Source organism: Hypanus sabinus, chromosome X2, assembly GCF_030144855.1.
Source record: "Hypanus sabinus isolate sHypSab1 chromosome X2, sHypSab1.hap1, whole genome shotgun sequence".
NCBI classification, from domain to species: Eukaryota; Metazoa; Chordata; class Chondrichthyes; order Myliobatiformes; family Dasyatidae; genus Hypanus; species Hypanus sabinus.
This window is the reverse complement of record NC_082739.1, coordinates 30,166,130-30,191,274: the sequence shown is the minus strand read 5'-3', so window position 1 is coordinate 30,191,274 and position 25,145 is coordinate 30,166,130. Positions and strand designations below refer to the sequence as shown.

The 25,145-nt window shown below is 42.1% G+C and overlaps 1 protein-coding gene across 12 annotated transcripts in view; it reads right to left on the bottom strand.

Moving 5' to 3' along the window:
• Nucleotides 1-25,145, bottom strand: part of LOC132385221 (rho GTPase-activating protein 32-like) — a 556,026-nt gene that overhangs the window by 122,791 nt on the left and 408,090 nt on the right. For 11 of the 12 annotated variants that reach the window (XM_059957165.1, XM_059957162.1, XM_059957163.1 and 8 more), the window contains 3 exons: nt 13,983-14,075; nt 9,877-9,999; nt 8,730-8,807 (listed from right to left, as the gene is read on the bottom strand). In XM_059957165.1, the coding sequence (XP_059813148.1) occupies nt 8,730-8,807; nt 9,877-9,999; nt 13,983-14,075 (294 nt within the window). The remainder of the gene's footprint in view (nt 1-8,729; nt 8,808-9,876; nt 10,000-13,982; nt 14,076-25,145) is intronic. The other variant, XM_059957166.1, reaches the window with a different exon arrangement.

Here is a 25,145-nt window from a genome sequence, read left to right as displayed (position 1 = left end):
ATCAATTGGAGACTGCATTAAAGAGATAAATGGATGCTTAAATGTTTTTAGTTGTGTTGGTTAATGGAGGAATGTTGGCTGGGTCCTTGTGTTCTTCTGCCAGGGCCAATGAATCTTTTAAATCCAGTCACATGGAGCTTCAGTCCATATCTCAGTGACAGGCAGCAACACCTTCATTATTACACTGTCAGCTGCGTTCTGCAGACCCCCAGACTCCTGAAGCAGACACTGTGGGAAGAGATTGCCAAGCAGACAGGGCGATAAAAAGCTTCATGGCAGGGCTCAAAGCTTCTCTGAAGAAAGGCAATATCCTCACTGACCCTTAACAACCACTGACTGATGAAAGTGGGAATGGAGGATTTGGCATGGTGCTGAGCAGCTGGTGGCCATATACTGAGAGCAGGAAGAAGTGGCAAAGAAAAGAAAGTTGAAAGAAGTGGCACTACCCTTCCACTTTTGAACCCAAAACCAGAGAGAGGAGCAGGTCATCCTCAGTCCTGAGGAACTGCCTGAAGAGGACACTCTTGTATCAGCCTTAAAAATCTTGGATTGGAGCTTGAAACAACAAGTGTTACAATGGAGCCAGAAGTGAATATTCATAAGCTCAGAGACACAACTTTCTTCTTACAAATGGGAGGAATTACTTGACAAGTTCCATATGATAGGGTGGTCCAGAACATGATCCAAGGGGAGCTAACTAATTTGATCCAGAAATGGTTTGTTGATAGAAAGAAGGTAGTAATGGTGGTAGGATGTTTTTCCCACATGGGAGTCTGTGACCAATGGTGTACCACAGGGATCAGTGCTGGGACCTTTGTTGTTTGTGATATTTATCATTGGCTTTGAAAATTGGCATTGTGAAAAGAAGACTACAGAAAGATATAGATTAGATGCAAAGTTGGACAAAGGATTAAAAGATAGAATTTAATCTCAATATGTGTGAGTTTTCATTTTGTAAGTTCAAATATGAGTAGGTCATGTGCAGTGAATGACAGGGTGCTAAGGAATACAGTCGGCCCTCCTTATCCGCGGATTCCACCAACCACGGATCGGGAAAACCTGGAAGTTCTCTCTCCAGTACTTGGTGCTTGAGCATGTATAGACTATTTTTTCTTGTCATTATTCCCTAAACAATACAGTATAACAACTATTTACATAGCATTTACATTGTATTAGGTATTATAAGTAATCTAGAAATGACTTAAAAGTACAGGCAGTCCCCGGGTTATGAATGAGTTCCATTCCTGAGTCTGTCTTTAAGTCGGATTTGAGGTCAGAACAGGTACATCCGGTATTATTTAGTGTCAGTTAGTCAAATGTTTTTCTTAGTATATAGTACATATTTTACCTTTCTATGCATATAAAACACTTAAGAAACATACGTATTTCAATAATTAAACAACTGCATTGCTTAGTAATAATTGTAGCTTTCATCGGGGCGGGGCCTTTCAAATGCTCCATTTAAATTGTTCCAAACGTTGACCGACTGCAGCCTAATGCTTTTCCAATGACCGATGGCATTTCACCTCTTTCAGATCGCTTTATTGCTTCCACCTTATTTTCAACCACAATCGTGATTATTTTCGTGAACAGAAACACTGCGGATTCAGAGCCACACCGCGGTGGTCCTCATGTCCACTGCTCTGAACATGTTAAATAAAGTCCGAGGTTCCGCTAGGTCCTAAGTTCCACCGCATTAAACAGGTTGAATAAGGGACTTGAGCATCCGCAAATTTTGGTATTTGCGAGGGGTCCCGGAACAAATCCCCCACGGATAAGGAGGGCCGACTGTATTGATAAACAGAGAAACCTCAGACTTCAAATCTATTGCTCCATGAAAGTTGCAACACAGGTAGCTTGTGTGATGTAGAAAGCTTGCCTTCATAGGTCAGGGCAAAGAATGCAAGATTTAGAACATTTATGTTGCAACTTTACAAAACACTAATGGGTTGCAATTAGAATGTTGCATGCAGTTCAGACTGCCACATCATATGAAAGACACAATTGTGCTGGATAGAGTGCTTTGCACATTCACCAGAACGATTTGAATGTGAATGGAAGTGGGGGTGGAGCTTAGGAGGAATGATGGCGCCTAAAGGCAACTCCATTGCTTGCATCTTCGGAAACAGCTCTATTTCTACCTTTAATATTTTTATTTTTTTCCTATCAGGGTTCTTTTAAAGACCCTGACCTGGAATTACACACAGGCTTCGGTTCTTTGCGGAAATGGGACCCATTCTCGGGGTTCCATGACTGGCCGCTATTCGACATGCCAAGGGTTTGGCCTGAGAATCTCAATTGTGTTCTCAGGGCTCTGGAGACAGGCAGATCAAGGGTCGGTGTTGCAGCCGGAGATTCATGTATCATCAGAGAGGCCGGAAAATCTTTCGCTGTGAGCCTGAAGACCCAAGGTCTTTGCGATATTCAGACACAGAGCTAAAAAAAAAAGCGATGAAATGGACTTTTAACATCGTAAACCTGCGGGTTGTTATGTCTCCCGCCCACTGTGAAAATGGGGGACACCTCCCTCTCCCTTGCCAGGGAGAGAGAGAACCTGCAGGTTGTCAAATTCAAATAAAATGCAAAGCCTTTAGGGTAACTGCAAGGCCTGTATCTTTGCTATTGCTTAGCACACGCTTAGGTTTGGTGATTGTATCGATGGGCTTTTTATTTTTGCTGTTTGGGGGGAGGGGGGAATTATTGCTTGCTGCTGCTTATGCGCGGGAGGGGGAGCTGGGGGGGACTTTGGGGTTCTAACATTTAACTGTCATTCATTCTTTGGGGCACTCCTCTGTTTTAGTGGATGTTTGCGAAGAAAAAGCATTTCAGGATGTATATTGTACACATTTCTCTGACATTAAACTTGACCTTCGAACCTTTGTAAGTGGCATGATTAGTAAGTTCAGAGATGACACAAAGATTGGATGAGTTGTTGACAGTGTGGAGTTATGCTCCAACTTGATAAAATATTGGTCAGGCAGCCACTGGAGTACTGCGTGCAGCTCTGGTCACCACACTAGTGTAACCCCCTGGGTCGCCTCAGGCTCGCTTAGCTCGTTCTTGTCTAGGGGGAGCAGCCTTCGGCCCTGCCAAACTGGGTAATCAGCTGGTGTGGATGCTGTGTGATGTCCCCGCCTCGCCCAAAAACAGACAGTACACCATATGCGATTAAATGAGTACAATTTATAAAGGTTACTATAACTAAGTGATTAATAACGATATATGAAGAGAAAATTAAAGAAAAGGCGCCAAACTTATCAAAGTCCAAACCACTTCATGCACAACCGTTGGAGCTCAATTACTGAAGTCTTCTGGCCACCATTCGCTCCCCTCCGAACTCCTCGACTCGCAGCTCAGGACCCTCCGAACTCCTCGACTCTCCAAACAGCTCAGGACCCTCCGAGTGGTCAACCAAGCACATCTAGCTTCATCCCCCCCCCCTCCTCGGAGAATCTCCTGGCCTCGGACCCCCCCTTTGGGGTCCGATCCTCGCCCAGCTTAGAGCATTGCGTCCTCTCTCTCAACCCCCTCGCGCCGATCTGCCCAAAAGCCCGTCAACAAAAGCTTACAGACTCAGAAGAAAGAACATTAATCCCCATTTGGTTTACAAAGGAATACCATTCTCGTTATCAGTAAAGTAGCATTCCTGCTAGTTAACAAAAAGAAGAAACCCTCTTTACACTCTCCCTCCACCAAATAAAAGTCATGTCCTCATGACTACTAAATAACTCGCCACCTTTCCTGCCAACACACCGTAACCCAAGCACAAACAGTGACATCTTCTCCCCACACAGTAACCCTCACGCCCTGTTCCTCAGGCGCTACTTAGGCCAACTATCTGGGAGTTCCCTAACCCTTCTGAGACCTCCGTACCCCCTCACCTAAACCCTTCAGGCTCGGACACAACTGGGGATACCTTGGGCCCACTACCAACTCCTCTCTCAACCTCTCACTCATGCCCCACACTGCACACAGCTAACCCTCCCCGCTACACCTGACTCAATGGGAGAAGGGCCAAAGGTCTCTTCCTCAATCGAGGGAAAGTCAGCAAAAGGCAGCATGTACCACACATCCAGCACATCATCCATCGAATCTGTATTCTTCCTCATTCCTGTGATCGGTAGCTGCTGTTTGATCTTCTCCAAACGGAAACACGTGGCCTGCACTGCTCCCGCAGTCTCTTCAGCCTCCTGTTCAGTATTCACTGCACTTCTCTCCAGCTTTTTCTTCCTCATGACTTCTTCCAGATCAACTTTCAGGTTTTGCACTTCATTTGAACTGTCGATGGTCATCTTCAGGTTCCCTTCAAGCTTCCGCTTCTCTCTTCTGAGATTCGTCTGTAATTTCTTCACCTCTGCAAACTCCCCTCTCCGGGTTCTCAGTTTGCTATTACCCTCAGTCAGACAACTTTCTTCATTCTCTCCAACTTGTAAGTCTTCCGAATGGTTCCAGATCACTTTCTCCAGTCTCTCCGTCTTCATTTCAAACTTGATTCCGTAGAGACAGTCTCTCACGAGCTGCGACCTTCGCCAGCCCTGGCACGTGTCCCGAAAACACTTTAACTCGGTAGTTCTCAGCTGCTCCTGCAACGACCTCACTTCATATTCTCCTGAGGCAAATCCAAATACCAATAGATCATCCACATACACCAAAACTCCAAACGCCTCCACATCCCCTATGGTCTTCCACCTGCCCTGCAGGAAGGTTGCAAGGGCTCCAGATATGCCCTGTGGCATCTTTTCGGACCCGAAGACTCCTAGGGAATTTATAACGGCCGTCTTCTCCTTGTTGGCCCCACTCATCGGGATCTGGCAACATCCACACCTCAGATCCAGCACCTTAAACCACTTCACACCACTCAGACAGGCCATCGCCTCGCTGGCCCTCAGGGCCGTATTCTGGTCACTGACAGTGCGCCTCCTCAACACAATATAATCCACACACACGCTGCCTACATCTTCCACGGCTGTAGGGGCCAGTCACCGCAACCTCTCTCTCTCCGAGGTGTCTTCAGCAGTCAACTCCCCTCCCTTGTGGTATTTCGCAGCGTCCACGAAGAGGGTCTCACCATCAGATACTTCCCCCAGGCCGTACCACCACTGGCTCTTGTTTGAATTCGTTATTAGCCCAATGCTGCTACACACGTCCGCAAAAGCAGCTCAAAACCCTGGGTGCATCGACAATGCCTCCAAACAGCGCTCACCCGCCTCCTCCGGGCAGGCCCCCAAGCACACCAGCAGGATATTGGTTCTCTCTAGAACAGAAACGCTGCCCGTCTCAACACATCAGCATTAACGATTCATGAACCTCAGTCTCCTCCACATTTGCCTCTAAGAACTCCATTTTCACTGACCAACAACCGTTGTCTGGATAATCACCGACACTGGTACCCCGAATCTCCAGTGTCCTCAATGTTGTCAAGGGTAAATGCTTCCAATAACGGTTATGAAACAAACTGTACAGCAACTTCACCGGCGCCCCGGTGCCGAGGATGGCTTTAACTTGACTTCCATCCATCCGTAACAACACCTGTGCGCCTGGCCCCTCTAAGCCTTCAGGAATAGGGTCTGTTCCTTTCGGGAGTTCCTTGGTACATTGCTGGGAACGTGCTCCCCCAGAGACCCCAAGCCGTTCCCCCACTGGGCCTCCTCTAAGTTTCCCGACACCTCTCGAATCAACGGAACAACTGATCCCCTTGACAGATCCCCTTGGCACCACAAGCAATTTATCTGCCCCCCTAGGCAAAAAGGGATACCCTAAAAACTTCCCACCAATCTCCTGCCACAGATATAATAAGCCCCCCAGCTGCGGCATTTGACTTCCAGTCGAACCACACGCATTTTCCCACACTTTCCCAGAACTGGCAGCGGTCACTTCGAGGTAATTGCGCCTGACAGTTCTAACAAAGTCACCAGCCCGCCTACTCAAACTTTCAACCCGTCCCTGTCGCTTTTCCTCAGCCAAGCACTGCCACTCACCCAACAACTGAGGGGTCCGCTCCGCCCACGCCTCCGCCCCTTTAGGGCTGGACATTATTCCAATAACCGGGCGGAGCTCATCACTGCTGAAACATCCCAACCTGTCACTCCTCAATCTCCAAACAGTACGGACAACCCATGGTCCCACCACCATTTCGTCAGCCAACAGCAACCACCCCACCCAACACACACACCGCGATAACCAGCAATCGCACACCCACAAAGGCACACCAGCTCTTCGCCGCAGACACAATTTAAAGAGGGTGATCATACAGCTTCCACAGAAATCAATCCCGGACGAGCCCCCACAATGTAACCCCCTGGGTCGCCTCAGGCTCGCTCAGCTCATTCTTGTCTAGGGGGAGCAGCCTTCGGCCCCGCCAAACTGGGTAATCAGCTGGTGTGGATGCTGTGTGATGTCCCCGCCTCGCCCAAAAACAGATAGTACACCATATGCGATTAAATGAGTACAATTTATAAAGGTTACTATAACTAAGTGATTAATAACGATACAGTATATATGAAGAGAAAATTAAAGAAAAGGTGCCAAACTTATCAAAGTCCAAACCACTTCGTGCACAACCGTTGGAGCTCAATTACTGAAGTCTTCTGGCCACCATTCGCTCCCCTCCGAACTCCTCGACTCGCAGCTCAGGACCCTCCGAACTCCTTGACTCTCCAAACAGCTCAGGACCCTCCGAGTGGTCAACCAAGCACATCTAGCTTCATCCCCCCCCCCTCCTCGGAGAATCTCCTGGCCTCGGACCCCCCCTTTGGGGTCCGATCCTCGCCCAGCTTAGAGCAGTGCGTCCTCTCTCTCGATCCCCTCGCGCCGATCTGCCCAAAAGCCCGTCAACAAAAGCTTACAGACTCAGAAGAAAGAACATTAATCCCCATTTGGTTTACAAAGGAATACCATTCTCGTTATCAGTAAATTAGCATTCCTGCTAGTTAACAAAAAGAAGAAACCCTCTTTACACTAGGAAGGATAGGATGGTGCTGAGAGGGTGCAGAGAAGAGGCACCAGGATGCAGCAGTTCAGTTACAAGAAGAGACAGGATCTGTTCAGAGGGGCATAGTGAGGTGAACAGTGGCGTTCAGAGGGGCATAGTGAGGTGTAGATACTTATGAGGGGTATAGACTGCACAAAACTTTTCCCCAGATCAAGGGAAGATAAAATTAGAAAACAGCTTTAGAGTAAGGGGATTTGATGTGAGATCTTTTCACCCTGAGAGTGCGTAGCTGGTACGCATATCTGGAGAAAGTGGTGGAAACAGAGTTGCTGACAGCATTTCCGAAGTGTCTGGACAAGCACTTAAATCACCTAGCTGTTGAATGATGTGGCCATGTGCTGGGAGATGGGATTAATATAGCCGGCAACCAAATGGATGATATAGACGTGATGGCCAAATGGTCGGTTTCCTTACTATATGACTCTATGATTCTATTAAGGATAAATTGAATACAACAGTTATTCTACTCATGACAAAGATTTTAGTTGTAACTCTCAGTAATAGAGCTGCCAAAAATATTTCATGTGTAATATATACAGTCGGCTCCTTATCTGCGAGTTCCACATCCGCAAATTCAACTAACCGCGAATCGAGAAAACCCGGAAGTGCTCTTCCAGCACTTGTTGTTTGAGCATGTACAGACTTTTTTTCTTGTCATTACTCCCTAAACAATGCAGTATAACAACTATTTTACATAGCATTTACATTGTGTTAGGTATTAAAAGTAATCTAGAAATGATCTGAAGTATACGGGAGGATGTGCGTGGGTTATCGTGGATCAGGATCAAAAAAAATCGGAAGTTCTCTTACTATGTAAGTCGGAACAGGCATATCCGGTATTATTTAGCGTCAGTTAGTCAAACTTTTATCTTAGTATATAGTATATATTTTACCTTTCTATGCATATAAAACACTTGAGAACGTATGTTTCAGCGCTGGGAATGTGCCAGGTTGATGTGGAGGATCAAAAACCCAAAACCCAATAATTAAACCAGTGCATTGCTCAGTAATAATTGTAGCTTTCATCAGGGCAGGGCCTTTCTCACTTTATCCTTTAAAATTGTTCCGATCGTTGACCGACATAGCTTAACGCTTTTACAACAACCGATGGCGTTTCACCTCTTTCCAATCACTTTATTTTCCATCTTGATCATGATTATTTTTGTATACAGAAACACTGCGGATTCAGAGCTCCGCCGCCAGGTCCTAATGTCCACCGCACTGAGACAGGTTAAATAAGGTCTGGGGTTCCGCTGGGTCCTAAGGTCCACCGCATTGAGATGGGTTGAATAAGGGACTTGAGCACCCGCGAGGGGTCCCGGAACCAATCGCTCGCGGATAAGGAGGGCCAACTGTATTGCTTTTACAGCAGATGATAAATAGACAACAAAATTTCACAATAAAGCAGCAGCATTACATTTGCAAAGAAATATGCAACATAAGTTTTGATAGATTTAATCTATTCTAGCATTTATAAAAAATGATGAATAAAAGAAGCAAAAAGAATGCATGCAGCATTGGGAAAAAGTGTATGCATTTTGGGCAGAGAGTACAATCTGTTGACTCGAGGCTATGCACACATTCACTTGAATTGTATTCATTCACCAGAATAAATTAGCTCATACATAACTTAACATTACACTTAATTCAAACTTACCATAAAAATATTTGGCAAAAGCAAGCCAACTAACACAGAATGTCAGTTCACTGCCCATTCACTAACACACGATGCCCTTACCTGAAACCCATGTTTTCCCCTCCACCATGTGGTATCTTCCTTGGGAGGCATGTCAATAACAGACACAATATCCCCAACCTAGAAATGTTGAATAAACAAGGCTTCAGTAAACCTTCCTGCAGCTTCAAAAGCACACTTGACATTACTCTTCTATTTTAATAAAGCATTTCTTGACAATTGAAACTTAAAGTGTCAAATCCTGTCAAGTACTGAACACAAGGAAATGCGAACATATTTGTACAATTATGAAAATGCACCACTTAGGATGAGAGTTAAAATTCTCAAGCCACTGAGAAAGCACAAGAATCACAGTCTATAGAGGAGTACAGAACATAAAATTAAGAAATATGAATAGTATCCAGAGTCTAGATTATTTTGTTTGCAAGAGTCAGTTTTGTTTGGAAGAGTCAGTCTGGTCCCTGGTAATGCACAGTGACTAACTTGAAGTAGGATACTTTTATAATACTGCATGCTAATAGCAGTTCATAGTATTCTTTGCCAACAATGAGACAGTGGAAGGAGCCATGATCCACATCTTGGACATTCATCAACAAATGATCACAGGCATGGACAATGAAGCTCCAGCACGCCAAGCCATTTCAACAATCCTCTGCCTCACACCCCTCCTCCAAGAACATCAAGAACTGGCAGAAGGAGCAAATTACATTAAATATAGGTGCAGGCGTGGCCTGAATAACCCTTCAACTTGTTCCACCATTCACTAAAATCACACCTGATCTCACCTTTGGCCTTAACTTCATGTTGCTGACAGTTCCTTTGATTTCCCTGGGTGTCAAAGATTTGTCTCTACGTTGGACGTACTTAATGACTTGGCATCCACATCACTCTGGGATACATAACTCCCAAGGTTTGCAACAACAGAATGAAATGCATCCTTAACTCTGTACTAAATAGCAACCACCTTTCCTAAAACTATACACTTAGTAATGTGGAAGAGCCGAGGATACTTGGGGTTCAGGTCAATAGATCCCTCGAAGTTGCCACACACGTTGAAAGGACTGTTAAAAAGGTGTATAGTGTGCTGGCCTTCATTAGTTGGGGGATTGAGGGATTAAGTTCAACAGCCACAATGTAATGTTGCTCATTTGTTTGAACTATTGTTCGAGGTTATTAGATGATAACCTACCTCAAAGGACAGCTCATCTGCAGCCTGCGCGATGTATCGCTTAATCACGTGTGCAGCGGCAATGGCTGGAACATTAATGGAGGACTCTTCGTGCACCAGTAGATGGTTCCCTTTGTTATCTATCTGTGAGAACATTCAGCAATTGTTCAGCATTCATCAAGATACAAGAGATAACAGCAGACAACTATAAGCTACATAAAAAGAATGACATGTTAAAGAACATGAAGTCCAAACATATTAAAGCAAAAATACCCAAAGAAATGTTTGTTACTCCAACAAGATCACAAATATTCTTTTCATGAAAGCAATTCCTTCCGCAAGCTGAAGACCAGGCCACGAGCTAACCAGCAGATATTGGTCATGCTGGCTAGATCAGAGGCTCAAGTGTTTAAGTTGAGACAATGAATCACAGGTTTGTTAACAATGGGAAAGTTCAAGTGAAGTCAGAGCTGCTGGGCTCAAATGGTGAATTTTAACAAAATAATCAGCCATTTCCTGTCCTTGTTAAAGTTCCATGGAGTCACAGGAGAACATGAATGGTTGTAATTAGTTCACTCATGTCCTGTAGGGAAGGAAATTTGACGTTCTTACCTGCTCTAGCCTACGTGAGATTCCACAACAGTGTGGTTGGCTTGTAACTGTCCTCTGAGATGGCCTAGAAAACCAGTCAATTGTAATAAAAACTGCTTGAAAGACATAAGGAAATAAAACTAGATGGATCACCTGGAATATAGGTACTGAAAATGATAAGGACAAAAACTGCCTGTCAGCTCTGCAAGCTCTTGTGTCAATTTGGGAGAGTTGCCTCATGGACAGTCATACAGATCCTGGAAACTGTCATATTTATGGAATTCTATCTTGCAGTCAACAACCGAGACGTCATCACATTGGTGTGCTCTGGCAGGATGCAGCCGGTAGAGGTGACAGGGCAGTGGTACACAGTCTGGAGGGAAATTCCCTGGGAGTCCTCAACATCAATTCCAGATCCCATGAAATGCCAGAGCATCAAATTAAACTTGAACAAAGAACCCTTCTGCTGATTATCATGTACTTTCTCAGCTCAGCTGTAGAATTGACACTCCTCTATGTAGAGCGGCACTTAGAGGAGGTGCTGAGAATGGCAAAGGTGCAGAGCATATTCTGGGTGGGGGACTTCAACTTCCATTGGGACATTGCTGCCAGACTGCCTGCGACAGGCAGTGAGGGAACTAACATGAGAAAGAAAGCTACTCAGTTCAATTTTCAACGTACTGACCATCACGCAGTCCTCATGAAGACAAAATCCCATCCTCACTGTGAAAATTAAATTTTCATAGGTACCTAGCACTTGTCAATTCCTGTCCACCCGCTCCCTCACCTCTTTCGGTCCAGATGAAGGGTCTCGACCTGAAATATTAACTGTCTACTTCCCTCCACAGATGCTGATTGACCTGTTGGGCTCCTCCAAAGCTCATTTTGCTCCAAATTCCAGCATCTGCAGTCTCCTGTGGCCAAAGCTGGTTGCTTGATTAAGATCACACTCACTCTCCTAAATACTGACTCACTGTACAACCACTGCCTTGAAGCTACAGTCCATACCATCTACATAATGTACTGCAACAACTTAACAAGGCCGCTTTATCAGTACCTGCTAAACTGTAGCATTGTACTGAGTTTCCTGGAGCAAACTGTAGATAGTTTACACTGCAGCCACACGCTGGTTTTGTGGAACAAGTGAATGGTAGTCACGTTTAAGTGATTACAATCAAGGAGATTAGATTATCCTGGAAAGTGTCAAGCTTGGGTGTTGTTGTTATTATAGTTTTCAAGGCAACTTGGCAGTAGTCCATCCTGACCTGTACCTTGCAGGTGGTTGAAAGGTCTTGCTATATCCCTCATTAAGGGAGCTGTTCTTGTATATGTAATGGCCTAATTTAGTTTTTCATCAGTTGTGCTCTCTAGGATGGTGATTGGGTGTACATATCAGTGATGTCCAAATCCTGTTAATAAATTAAGATAAACTAATGTGATTGCAGTATGGATTTATGAAGGGCAGGTCCTTGACAAGCTTACTGGAGTAGTTTGGCAATATAATCAGTGCAGTGGATGGAGGGGAACAAGTGGATGTAGTATTTCCAGAAGGAGTTTGATAAGGTACCACAAAAAAGACTGCACGGAGTTGGGGGCAATGTATTAGCATGGGTACAGTAGTGGTTAACCAATAAAAGACAGAGAGTTCAAATAAGTGGGTGTTGGCAAGTCAGTGCTGAGCAGAGTGGCAGAGGAATTGGTACTGGCCCCACAACTATTCACGATGTACATTAATGTTTTGGAAGTGGAGACAAGTGTAGAAGTTTGCTGATGACACAAAATTGAGTGGAAAAGCAAATTGTGCAGAGGATGTGGAGAGTCTGTTGAGAGATAAAGGTAAGCTAAGTGAGTGGGCAAGGATCCAGCAGATGGAGTACAACTTTGATATAAACAACTTTGGAAAGGAAAATAGAAGATCTGATTATTATTTAAATGGTAAAAGATTGCAGAATGCTGTTGCGTAGAGGGATTTGGGAGTGTTTGTGTATGAATATCATATGGTTGATTTGCAGGTACAACAGGTTAGCAAGGTGGCAAATGCAATGTTGGCCTTCACTGCTGAAAGGATTGAACTTCAGAGCAGAAAGGTTATGCTACAACTGCACAGGGTACTGATGAGACTGTACACGGAATGCTATGTGCAGTTCTGACCTTCTAACTTGAGGAAAGATATATCGGCTTGGGAGATGGTGCAGAGGAGGTTCACCAGGTTGATTCTAGAGATGAGAGGGGTTAGCCTATGAAGGGAGTTGCCTTGTACTATACTCACTGGAAGAGAGGGGAGGTTATACAACCATATAAAATTATGAATGGGATAGATAGGATAGAGGCAGGGAGGTTGTTTCACTGGCAAGTGAGATCAGAACTAGGGTACATAGCCTCAAGATCTGGGCGAATAGATTTAGGATGGAGAGAAGGAGAAACTGCTTATCCCAGAGAGTAGTGAGTGAATCTGTGGAATTGAAGCAGCAGAGGCTACGTCATTAAATATACTTTAGACACGGTTGGATAGATTTTTGCACAGCAGGGGAATTAAGGGTTATGGTGGAAAGGCAGGTCAGATGACCTGAGTTCACAGCCAGATGAGCCATGATCTAATTGAATGGTAGGGCAGCTCAATGGGCCAGATGGCCGAATCCTGCTCCTGTTTCTTATGAAGAGATAAAAGGGCTCGAAGTCTGGTGCCAGGCAGATAACCTTTTCCTCAATGTCAACAACACAAAGGAGATGGTTATTTAGTTGAGGAGAAATCCCTCTTTATATTTGCAGCACAGGAATGGAAACTACAACCATATCCCTTGTCTTGTGTTGTTTATCTATTTTTTTTGGGCTGCATCAGATCTGAAGTAACATTTCATTCTCCTTTACACTACTATACAGGAAATGACATTAAACAATCTTGAATCTTATATTCTTATGACAGAATCCAAGATTGGCCTGGTCAATGTGGTAAGCTTGGTGTACTTTCACTGAACTTGTGCGTAGGCTGATTACTGATTTAGTCAATGTTTTAAAAGTGTTGTCTCATCGCAAGACTAGGGAAAGGAACTTGAATGGCATGCCGAATTTAATTCCATTAGAAAGGTGCCAGGATTTGCATGTTTATGACATGTTACTTGTAAAGTGTTTTTCTATTTTGACCAATGGAAATGTTAATTAATGGTACATATGGTTTAAAACCAAAACAAGCACAATGGGCTGAACAGCCTCCTTTAGTAACAACATATTTAAACATTTCAGAGATTGGTGCAAAATTGGCAAATCAAATTAAGATATATAGCATTCATTGACTAATCAAATGGCAGAACAGCTCAAGGAGACATCTTGTTTCTATGAGGTTATATTAACACTGAAGTACCCTTAACAAAACATTGTTTTTTTAAGCACCCACTTTTTAATAAAATATCATCAATCCACAACCCTGCTTCTCTCCCTGAAAATGCTCCTTTGCTTGGTAGGTAATTCAAACATTTAAATCACTTTTTGAAGCCTCCTAGGTAACATTTAACAGCAGGGTGCAAAACCAGAGTCCATACCTCCATCCATGTGAGAGCAGGCCCACAGTTGATCTTATTATCAGCTATGACAGTAAGCCTGGCAAGATACGCCATCAGCATTTGGGTAACTGTCTGTGAAAATAAAAGAAAAATTATCAAAGCAGACACCGTGAAATAAGCAAAGTTCAAAACTGCAACCAAATGTTAACAAAATGAAATGATTAAAACTATCTTCCTGCCCATAACAGGTAAGAAGTGAGGCTTACTAATGAAATCAAAGCTCCATTAGCAAATGGAAATATGAAGGGCCACCTCCTCCCATAAACACCAGAATGTGAAAGGAAACTTTCTGCAGACTGAGATTGGGCATTTTTCCATCCCTGGAATGTTTCAGCATTCACTGAATACGATACATTCTCTAAATACATAACGGCACACACATCTGGGAAAATAGAACTAAAAGGAATTGCGTGACTGGAATGGAGAAAACATAACCAGGCTGGGGCTAGACTTTCAGACACAAAATGAAAGTAAAGCAGGGATTATGATCACAAATCATAATGAGGAAACAACGTGAGCACAGATCAAAGCTAGGACAGCAGACATAGCAGGAATCCAAGGTGCACCAAAGACTAAAGCAAGAATACAAATAACAAAGACCAAATGGTGAACGAGGATCACACTCAGAGAAGAGGAAAAAATAAAGAGAATAAGGAGAAATGGCAAAGGTCATAGAGGAGACAGTGAGATTGACAGACAGGTGATGTGTGATGGAAGATGAAAAGGGATGAGACAGTAAGGGGGAGAGAGTGGGTGAGCATGGAGGACAATGAGAGAGCCAGGGAGATGCAAAGAGAACATATGGAAGGCCAGAGGAAACTGTGGGGAAAGAAGGGGGTGGTGCTAAGACTGCAGCATTGGGAGGAGGGATGGGTTACACAGAGCAAGGAGATGCAGAAAGAGTCAGGGATCAGAAGGGGCGCAATTAGTGCAGGGACAGGGTTGTGCTGGGACCAAGGAGTGTGAAAGGGAAAGGTCTGAGATACTAGGATACACAAAAGAGAAGTGGATTGGGTAGGAGCCAAGGAGTATACCCTGATAATTGCACAGCTGCAGAGAAGGGAACAGAAAGAACAGACAGGATTCAGAGATAAGGAAGTCAGAACCCCAGATTCAGAATTGGTAACTATCACGAGATTAAGCACTGCAGATTGGGGAGACAGGTGGGGTCATCGAACAGGATGGGGCAGATATAACAACATAAAACAGTATAGTACAGCTATAGGCTATTCAGCCCTCAACATTCATGTCAACCATGATGCTAACCATCTGTGTGCACTTGATCCATATCCCTTCATTAATTGCCTGATCATACTTTCATTGAAATCCTCTTAAACATCACCATAGGAATTCCCTTCATTAGCCCCGGTAGCCTGTTCCAGGCACCTACGTTCTTAGGGTGAAAAAGCTGCCTCAAACATCTCCTTTAAACTTACCCCCCTCACTTTACAGCTCTATATTTAACACTTCCATCATGGCAGAAAGATTCTGATCATCCTATCTATGGCTCTTATGATCTTATAAACTTCCATGAGGGCTCCCATCAGCCTCCAATGCTCCAGAGAAAACAATCCAAGTTTGTTCAACCACTCTTAATGATTCTCATCTCTAATCCGAGCAATATCCTGGGTGAACCTCTTCTGCGCCTTCTCCAAAATTTCCAATTCTTCCTAAAAAGCAGTGAGCAGAATTGCAAACAATATGCCAAATGTAGCCCCACTAGAACTTTATGCAGCTACATCATTTCCAGACTATACTCAATGCCTGGCCAATGAAGGCAAATATATGGTATGCCTTCTTTACCACCCTATCTACTTATGTCACTTTCAGGAAGTTATGGACTTGTACCCCAAGATCCTTATGTAGATCAGTGCTCCAACGAGTCCTGCCATTTACTGTATACTTTCTGCTTACATTTGACCTCCCAAAGTGCCCTTGTGGAACATCTTCCAGTCAGAGAAATGTGCCCTCCAACAGGACCCTCTATCTTCCATGGCCAAGCCAATTTCATATCTAATCTTCCAAATCACCATGGATCCCATGAGTCTGAATTTTCAGGATTAGCCTACTAAGAAGGACCTTGTCAAATGGTTTACTGAAGTTCATGTAGACAACATCTACTGCCCTACCCTCATCATTCCCCTTCTTTACCTCCTAAATCAGAAGACACCACCTATGCTCAAAAAGCCATGCAGACTATCCCTAATAAACTGCTTTTCAAATGCGAGCAAATCTAAGAATTCCCTTCAATAGCTTCCATGTCATGGATGTAAACTCACTAGGCTATAATTTGCTGAATTATCAACTTTAACCTTTCTTAAACAAAGGAACAACATTGGCCAACAACACTAAATGCTAGAGAAACTCAGCAAGTCAGACAGCATTTATGGAGAGGAATGAACAACCACTGTTTTTGGGCCCTTCATCAGAACTGGAAAGGTAAGGGGCAGAAGCCAGAATAAATAGGTGGGGGAGGTGGAAGAGTACAAACTGGCAGGTGAGAATATAAAGATCTCTGTCAAGAGCCCAGCAATCTTCTCCTCTGCCTCTCTCAATAACCTGGGAAAGATCCCATCAGGACTTGGAGACTTATCAACCTTCATGCTCTCCAACACCACCTCCTTATTGATCTCAACACACCCTTGGATATTAATGTACTCCACAATGACTTCAGCATCTTCCAAACTTCTACATGGTGAATACTCTGGTTCCAGTCATAAATTCCCTGCTTCCTCCTCAAGTTGTCTTACCTCTGCCTGGCTAACCTTCAGCTTTTAATACATGTATAAAATGCCTTGGGATTTCCCTTGACCTTACCAAAGTTATTCCATCGACCCTTTTGGCCCTCCAGATTCCGTTTTAATTGTTGGGACATGTGATGGTGCAATTAAATGTAGCTGAATCAGAGTGAGCAGATGGCAACACAGATATATAAACAGAATTGGTCTTGCCAATATAAGTTTTAAACAAGACGGTATAATACAGTCACAGCTTTGCTTGTATGAAATGCGAAGAACTACAGATGCTGGAAACACTCAGGTCAGGCAGCACCTATTATTGTTTCAGGTCAATAAATCTGATCAAGAGCTCTCCATCTGAAACATGAACACTGGCGGCATGATGACGCAGTGGCTACTTAATGCTATTACAGCACCAGCAATCAGTGATCTGGGTTCAATTCCTGCCACTGTCCATAAGGAGTTTGTATGTACTCCTGTGACTGCATGGGTTTTCACTGGGTGCTCCAGTTTCCTCCTAATTACTAACCACATATGGGTTAGGGTTAGTAAATTGGGGGCATGCTTTGGTGGGACCGGAAAAATGGCAACACTTGCAGACTGCCCCCAGCACATATTTAGACGGTATTGGCCACTGATGCAAATGATTTATTTCATTGTAAGTTTCAGTATTTCAGTGTACTGTACATGTGATACATAAAGCTACTCTTTGCTTTTATAATCTTTATCTGATTTTGTCTCCAGAGATGCGGTGTGACCTGTTGAATATTTCCATTTTTTTCTAGCTTTATTTGCCAAAACTTAACTATCCTACAATTACTCACAACATGTAAGATCTGCCGGCATAATATTCCAAAGTTCTTGTTCGCTGTCACCAATTGGAGGCTGCCAGTTATTGGATTTGTAAATGGATGCATTCTCAGGGCCAAAAAGATGTTAAGTGTGATGGTCTCCCAAAGTTGAATAGTCTATGCAGCAAGGTTCCCAGATGAATTATTCTTGACTGGGTAAGATATCAGAGAGAAACTAGAACCTTTGTAACTGAATCAGAGGAGTGGACTCTGCTCAACGCATCACAGGTATATCCCTCCTCAACATTGGAAGTACCTACAGTAGTGCTAGAAACTTCGTGAACCCTGGGGAATTTTCTCTATTTCTGCATTAATATGAGCTAAAATGTGATCAGATCTTCATGTGTCCTAAAACTAGATAAAGAGAACACAATAAAGAACACAAAAAACATTAAACTTGTTCATTTATTTATCAAGAAAAATGATCCAATATTACATGTATTTGTTGAGAAAAGTATGTGAACCTCTGGGGTTATGCCTTCTACAAAAGCTATATGGATTTGGTGTTCCAATCAATGAGATGAGATTGGAGGTATAGGTTGTAGGGGTGCCCTGCCCTATATTAAAAAAAAGACACACAAAGGCAGCTTATTGACAGAGCTTGCTCTTCTCAAGAAAGATCTGTTTATGTGCACCATGCCTCTATCAAAACAACTTTCAGAGGACCTTAGAAGAATTGTAGAGATGCATGAAGCTAGAAAAGGCTACAAAAGCATTTCCAAAGACCTGAGTATTTATCAGTCCACAGTAAGAGAAAGTGTCTACAAATGGAGGAAACTCAGTATTGTTGCTACTCTTCCTAGGAGTGGGCATCTTGCAAAGATCACACCAAGAGCACAACGTGCAATGCTGAAGGAGGTGAAAAAGAACCCAAGGGTAATAGCAAAAGACCTGCAAAAATCTCTAGAGCTTGCTGAAGCCTCTGTTCAAGTATTCAGTATAAGAAAAACACTTGACAAGAATGGTGTTCATGGAAGAACACCATGGAAGAAACCACTGCTCTCCAAAAATTTTTTTGCTGCACTTCTCAAGTTTTCAAAAGATCACTTGGATGTTCTGCAACACTTCTGGGACAATGTTCTGTGGACAGATGAGACAAAAGTTGAACTTTCTGGCTGAAATGCACACTGCTATGTTTGGAGGAAAAAGGGCACAGCACACCAACACCAAAACCTCATCCCAACTGTGAAGCATATTGGAGGGAGCATCATGGTTTGGGGCTGCTTTGCTGCCTTGGGGCCTGGACAACTTGCAATCACTGAGGGAACAATGAATTCAAAATGTATCAAGACACTTTACTGGAGAATTTCAGGGTAGCAGTCCATCACATGAAACTTAATAGAAGTTGGATAATGCAACAAGACAATTAGTATATCAACAACAGAATAGTGCAACAAGAAGGAAATGTTTGTCTTGGAATGGCTAAGTCAAAGTCCTGACCTTAATCCTACAGAAATGTTCTGGAAGGACCTGAAGCAAACAGTTCATGCAAGGAAGCCCACCAACAGCCCAGAGCTGAAGCAGTTTTGTAAGGAAGAATGGCCTAAAATTTCTCCAAGCCGATGTGCAGGACTGATTAATAGTTACCGGAGATGTTTGGATCAATTTATTGCTGTACAAGTGGGTCACACCAGTTACTGAAAGCAACGGTTCACATACTTTTTCCAACAAATACATGTAATATTGAACCATTTTTATCAATAAATAAATGAACAAATAATGTTCTTTTATGTTATTTAATTGGGTTCTTTTTATCTAGTTTTAGGACTTGCATGAAGACCTGATCACATTTTGGGTCATATTTATGCAGAAATAGAGAGAATTCGACAGGGTTCACAAATTTTCTAGCACAATTGTACAGAAGGTGCTGCCTTAAGAAGGCACCATCTTTCAAAGATCCCCACCATCCATGCCATATAACCATATAACAATCACAGCACGGAAACAGGCCATCTCGGCCCTCCTAGTCCGTGCCGAACTCTTAATTTCACCTAGTCCCACCTACCCGCACTCAGCCCATAACCCTCCACTCCTTTCCTGTCCATATACCTATCCAATTTTACCTTAAATGACACAACTGAACTGGCCTCTACTACTTCTACAGGAAGCTCATTCCACACAGCTTATCACTCTCTGAGTAAAGAAATACCCCCTCGTGTTTCCCTTAAACCTGCCCCCTAACTCTCAAATCATGTCCTCTTGTTTGAATCTCCCCTACTCTCAATGGAAACAGCCTATTCACGTCAATTCTATCTATCCCTCTCAAAATTTTAAATACCTCGATCAAATCCCCCCTCAACCTGCTACGCTCCAATGAATAGAGACCTAACTTGTTCAACCTTTCTCTGTAACTTAAGTGCTGAAACCCCGGTAACATCCTAGTAAATCCTCTCTGCACTCTCTCTAATTTATTGATATCTTTCCTACAATTCGGTGACCAGAACTGTACACAATATTCCAAATTTGGCCTTACCAATGCCTTGTAGAATTTTAACATTATATGCCACCTTCTTGTAACTTCCAGCAGGCAAGAGGTACAGAAGTCTGAAGTCCCACACCATCAGGTTCCAGAACAGTTACACCCATTCAACCATTCAGTTTTTGAACCAACTGCACCCTAATTACTCTGATGACTTTGATCACTTTGCACTAAGACAGACTTAATTTTGTTCAAATTGTGTTCTTTCTTGTGAAAATTATGCATGATTTATGTTTTAGTTTTTCTCATTAATGCTCCTTATACGATGCTACGTGCTGTGATGCTGCAACAAATACATTTTTCGTTGCACAGGTGCTTGTGTATGTAACAATAAACATGACTTTAAATCTCAGCAAAGAGAGGGAACGTGGCAAGAATTCTTTTCGTAGCATTTGGTTCCAACTCCAGTGTATATATTCCAGGAATTGGAATGGATGCTGGCTCTGGCTTGAATTTTCTTTGCAGCCAACTCCAAAGCCTTGTGCCTTTGTGAATTAAGGGATAAGCTTGGATACAGCAGCATCTTAGTAAGCCACTAATCCAGTAAAACTGAGAAAACAAGGCCTGCAACTGTGAAGCCTGCAGTGCAAACTTAAATAAAACAAAAGGAAAAAGGAATAGGAATCAACAGAAACTTGAAGGTAAAATGAAAGGAATAAGAGGAAAGTTCTTTAATTAAGGTTACACAAGTTGACTGTATGCAGCTAATGACTATACTCCTTGACAATACACTGCTGAGATCTGTCTTTCCCATAGTTCAATAATTATTTCTTTAAATGGCTCTTCTCACATCTTTGATGAGTATGAGTTGGTGAAGAAATCAAATGGATAATTACAACTGAATTGTTCCCTGGAGAAATTGTGGTAAAGTTTTCTTATTTTCTTTGTTCTTTGTGCCTAAAGTGGGCACAGTTACCAACATCTCACTCTAATTTTCCTACCTTGGTGTTGCTTCAGCCTTTGCTTACAAGCTCAATGTAGCTTAGCAAGAAAAAAATGCAGCATTTCCCTCAAAGGCGAGGGGCAGAACGAAGTGATTATGGCGCTAAACAGCGACTCCTTTTATTGCATCTTTGGAAACAGCTCTATTTCCATCTTTAATAAATCTATTTTTCCCTTTTAGGGTTCTTTTGAAGACCCTGACCTAGAATTGCACGCTGACTTCGGTTCTTTGTGAGAATGGGGCCTGCTCCCCAGGTTTCATAAGGGCTCGGTCTAAGAGTTCAACTTGACTTTGGAGGCCTGGGATCTTGGGGCTCTGAAGATGGGCGGATCAAAGGTCAGTGTCACGGCAGGAGACCTGTGTGTCGTCTGGGGAGTCGGAATATCTGCAGCTGTGTGCCCAGAGACCTGAGATCTTTGGGCACAGAGCTCAAAAAAAAGCGATGTAATGGACTTATAACATCATAAACCAGTGAATTCTTTATTATGTCTCCCCTCTTGCTGTGAAATGAACAGAGACAACTCTTTCTCCCTTATTAGGGAGAGAGAGAAAACCTGTGGTATGTCGAATACCAGGTGAAACGTGAAGTCTTTGGGGTAACTGCAAGTCTGTGTCTTTGCTATTGCTTTGCCACGCTTGAGTGCATGGTGGCACGTGCTGATGCTTTTTTTTTGCTGGTGGGGGGGACGGGGTGGGGGATTGTTGCTCGCTGCTCCTTACGTGTGGGAGGGGGAGCTGGGGGGGAACTTTGGGGTTCTAACATTTAACTGTTGTTCATTCTTTGGGGCACTCCTCTGTTTTCATGGACAGTTGCAAAGAAAAAGCATTTCACGATGTATATTGTATACATTTCTCCGACATTAAATGTACCTTTGAAACCTTTGAAGGGCTTGTGAAACACTGAACTTTGGCAAACAGGGCATCAATATTCCAGAAAAATTATCTTTCTTCAGAACAGCCGAGATCCCGATGAAATGTCATTGAAACACTAACATCTTTCTGCAACACTTGAGTATTTCCAATATTTTGTTTTGTATATTTCCAGCATTTTGTAAAGGGTGCAGTCAAAGTTACCCCAAATTAACCACACCACTTACATTAGACATTTAAAAAGGTCAAAGTTCAAAGTAAATTTATTATCAAAGTACATATGTCACCATATGCTACCTTGAGATTCATTTTCTCAGACTCTCCAGGAGGCGCTCATGGTGTGAGGCACAATCTGGCTTCGCTCCATTCCTTTTACTTCTTTTACCCGTAACCACTCTTAATTACCTTATTTATACCTACACTAAAGGGTTTATAACACAGACATATTTTTGAGCTATGATTTTAATTTGCTGGAAATGCATACCAGAGCACGAGAAGGTAAAAACGGGAAAGACCCTGACGGCAATGGAAAAAAAGGTGACTCTAAATCATCCAAGCAAATCCCTCCATCTTTTGAAACAATGTCGAAGCTTCTAAATGAAAAACTCAGCCAAAGATTTTCCACGTTTGAAGGAGTTTTAAAGACGGTTAAAGACAATATTAAATCGTTTAGATGTGAATTTGAACTACAATAAGCAAGAATTTCAGAACTCGATGAAACCGCTCACCAGAGAGATCTAAGGATTGAAACCTTGGAACAAAATCTATCTTCGACCTCTCAATTGTTCGAACTTTATAAATCCAAAGTTATCAACCTTAAAAATTCATCTCGGAGACAGAACCTGCGGATAATCGGGCTTCCTGAAGATGTCGAGAAGGGTGATCACATTGAATACTTTTCTCAATTTCTAATGGGTGTGTTTGGATCAGGTGATGTTTGAGTTCCATCAACAAGGTTCTAAACAAGTTCTGTTGTTTCCAGCCCATTTGAGAATTGTCCTTTCCGATAATTCTCGCCCATTGTTTAATTCTCCAAGTGAAACTCAAAGGTTTCTCGAGGATCAGCGTTCGTCTATTACGGATTAATTAACGTACCTTTTTTTAATCATCTCTGTTTTTGTTTTTTTAAAGCTAATAATTAGCTTACAGATATGGACTTTTATAATTTGAGGGTCTTTGCTTGCGGTCTGCAGTAGGTATTTCTGGTAGGTCTAGATAAAAGCTTTTTTTCCTTTAGTGATTCTTCTCTTTTTAATTTTAATCTTTTCATTCTGAAAGTAATTAAGTAGAGGCCTTGAAACTATGTGCCCTTGAAACTATCTATCAAGATAACGGGTACATTTTCTAGTACTACACAATGGCTGTTCAATTCTATTCTGTTTTATGACTCCGACTGTTAATTTTATTCAGGGACAGATTGATTTTTTTTCTTTTCAACAAATTTTATTGAAGAAATTTCCAGTGTATTATGGGACTCTTTTAAAGCATATATCCGTGGACAAATTATTTTGTATTCTGCTGTAATTGAAAAAACCAAATTAATAATGAAATACTTATGCTGGTTGACAAGATTAAAGAAATTGATAAGAAATATTCTATTGCTCCTAGTAAGGAGCTTTGTAAAAAGAGAGTCAAATTTCAAATGGAGTATAGTCTATTGCCATCCTCGATTGAAAATCAATTAATTAAAACTAGGAGCCTGTTTTAAATACATGGTGATAAATCTGGCAAATTACTGGCTAATCAATTGAAATCTGGCATTTAACCGAAGCAGTTTATCAAGATTCGTAAACGAGATGATACTCTTGACAGTTGATCATAATGAGATAAATCTTTTCGAGAATTTTATACTTTTTTATATCAATCAGAATCTCCTGATGACCCCACTATAATGTATGAATTTTTAAGGAAATTGAATATTCTGAAATTATCACCCAATGAGTGTTTAACATTAGATGTACCTATTACGGAAGAAGAAATAAAGGAGGCTATTTTTTCGATGAATTCAAGTAAAGCACCTGGTCCGGATGGTTACACAGTAGAATTTTTAAAATCCTTTTATAGACAATAGACAATAGGTGCAGAAGTAGACCATTCGGCCCCTCGAGTCTGCACCGCCATTCTGAGATCATGGCTGATCATTCACTATCAATACCCAGTCCCTGCCTTGTCCCCATATCCCTTGATTCCCCTATCCATCAGATATCTATCTAGCTCCTTCTTGAAAGCATCCAGAGAATTGGCCTCCACCGTCTTCCGAGGTAGTGCATTCCACACCTGCACAACTCTCTATATTTTCTACTATACTTTCTCCTTGGTTTTGTAGAATCTTTAAGGGTGCATTAACTATAGGTAAATTACCGCAATCTTTTTACGAAGCCTCTATTTCTCTAATTCTTAAAAAAGATAAGGATCCTACTGAATGTGCACCATATAGGCCTATATTCTTGCTGAATATGGATTCCAAGATTTTTTCTAAAATATTGGCAACTGAAATCCAAACTGAATAAATATCAGAAAGAATGCATAAAAATTGCATTGGCAGTGGCCAAAAAGGCTATTGCAGTTACTTGGAAATCGGATTCATACTTAAGTACAGATCGTTGGAAGAATGAAATTTTTAGCTGCATTCCACTTGAAAAAAATTACTTATAATTTAAGAGATAAATATGAAATATTTCTGAAAATTTGGCACCCTTATTTACAAAAGATAAGATTAAATATATAGGTGCTCCAAAGATAAAATTATTGGTTATCTGGGGAAAGAAAGAAATATAAATACTAAAGCCATTATGAACTCCATGGAGCATGTGGGGATCTTCCGATATCCAGGCATTCTTTCTTTCTTATTTCTTCTTTCGTTTTTTCTCTTTCTACAGGGATATGTTAGGGGGGAGGGGTTAAGGGGAGGGGGGAAGGGTTGATAATGTTTTTTATAATTTTTTTCCTTCTATAACCTATTTGAAAATTCAATTAAAAAATTTAAAAAAAATAAAATATTGGCAACTAGATTGGAGAATATATTGCCTCAAATTACTTCTGTCGAACAGACTGGATTTATTAAAAATTGTTAACCGTCTTTTAATATTAGGAGATTAATTAACATAGTTTACACTCCCTCATCCAGAACTTCAGAATGTGTCATTTCACTGGATGCTGAGAAAACGTCTGACAGAGTTGAATGGCCATATTTACTCAGTACACTTGAGAAATTTAATTTTAGTCCAAAATTTATATCTTGAATTAAATTGATATACCATA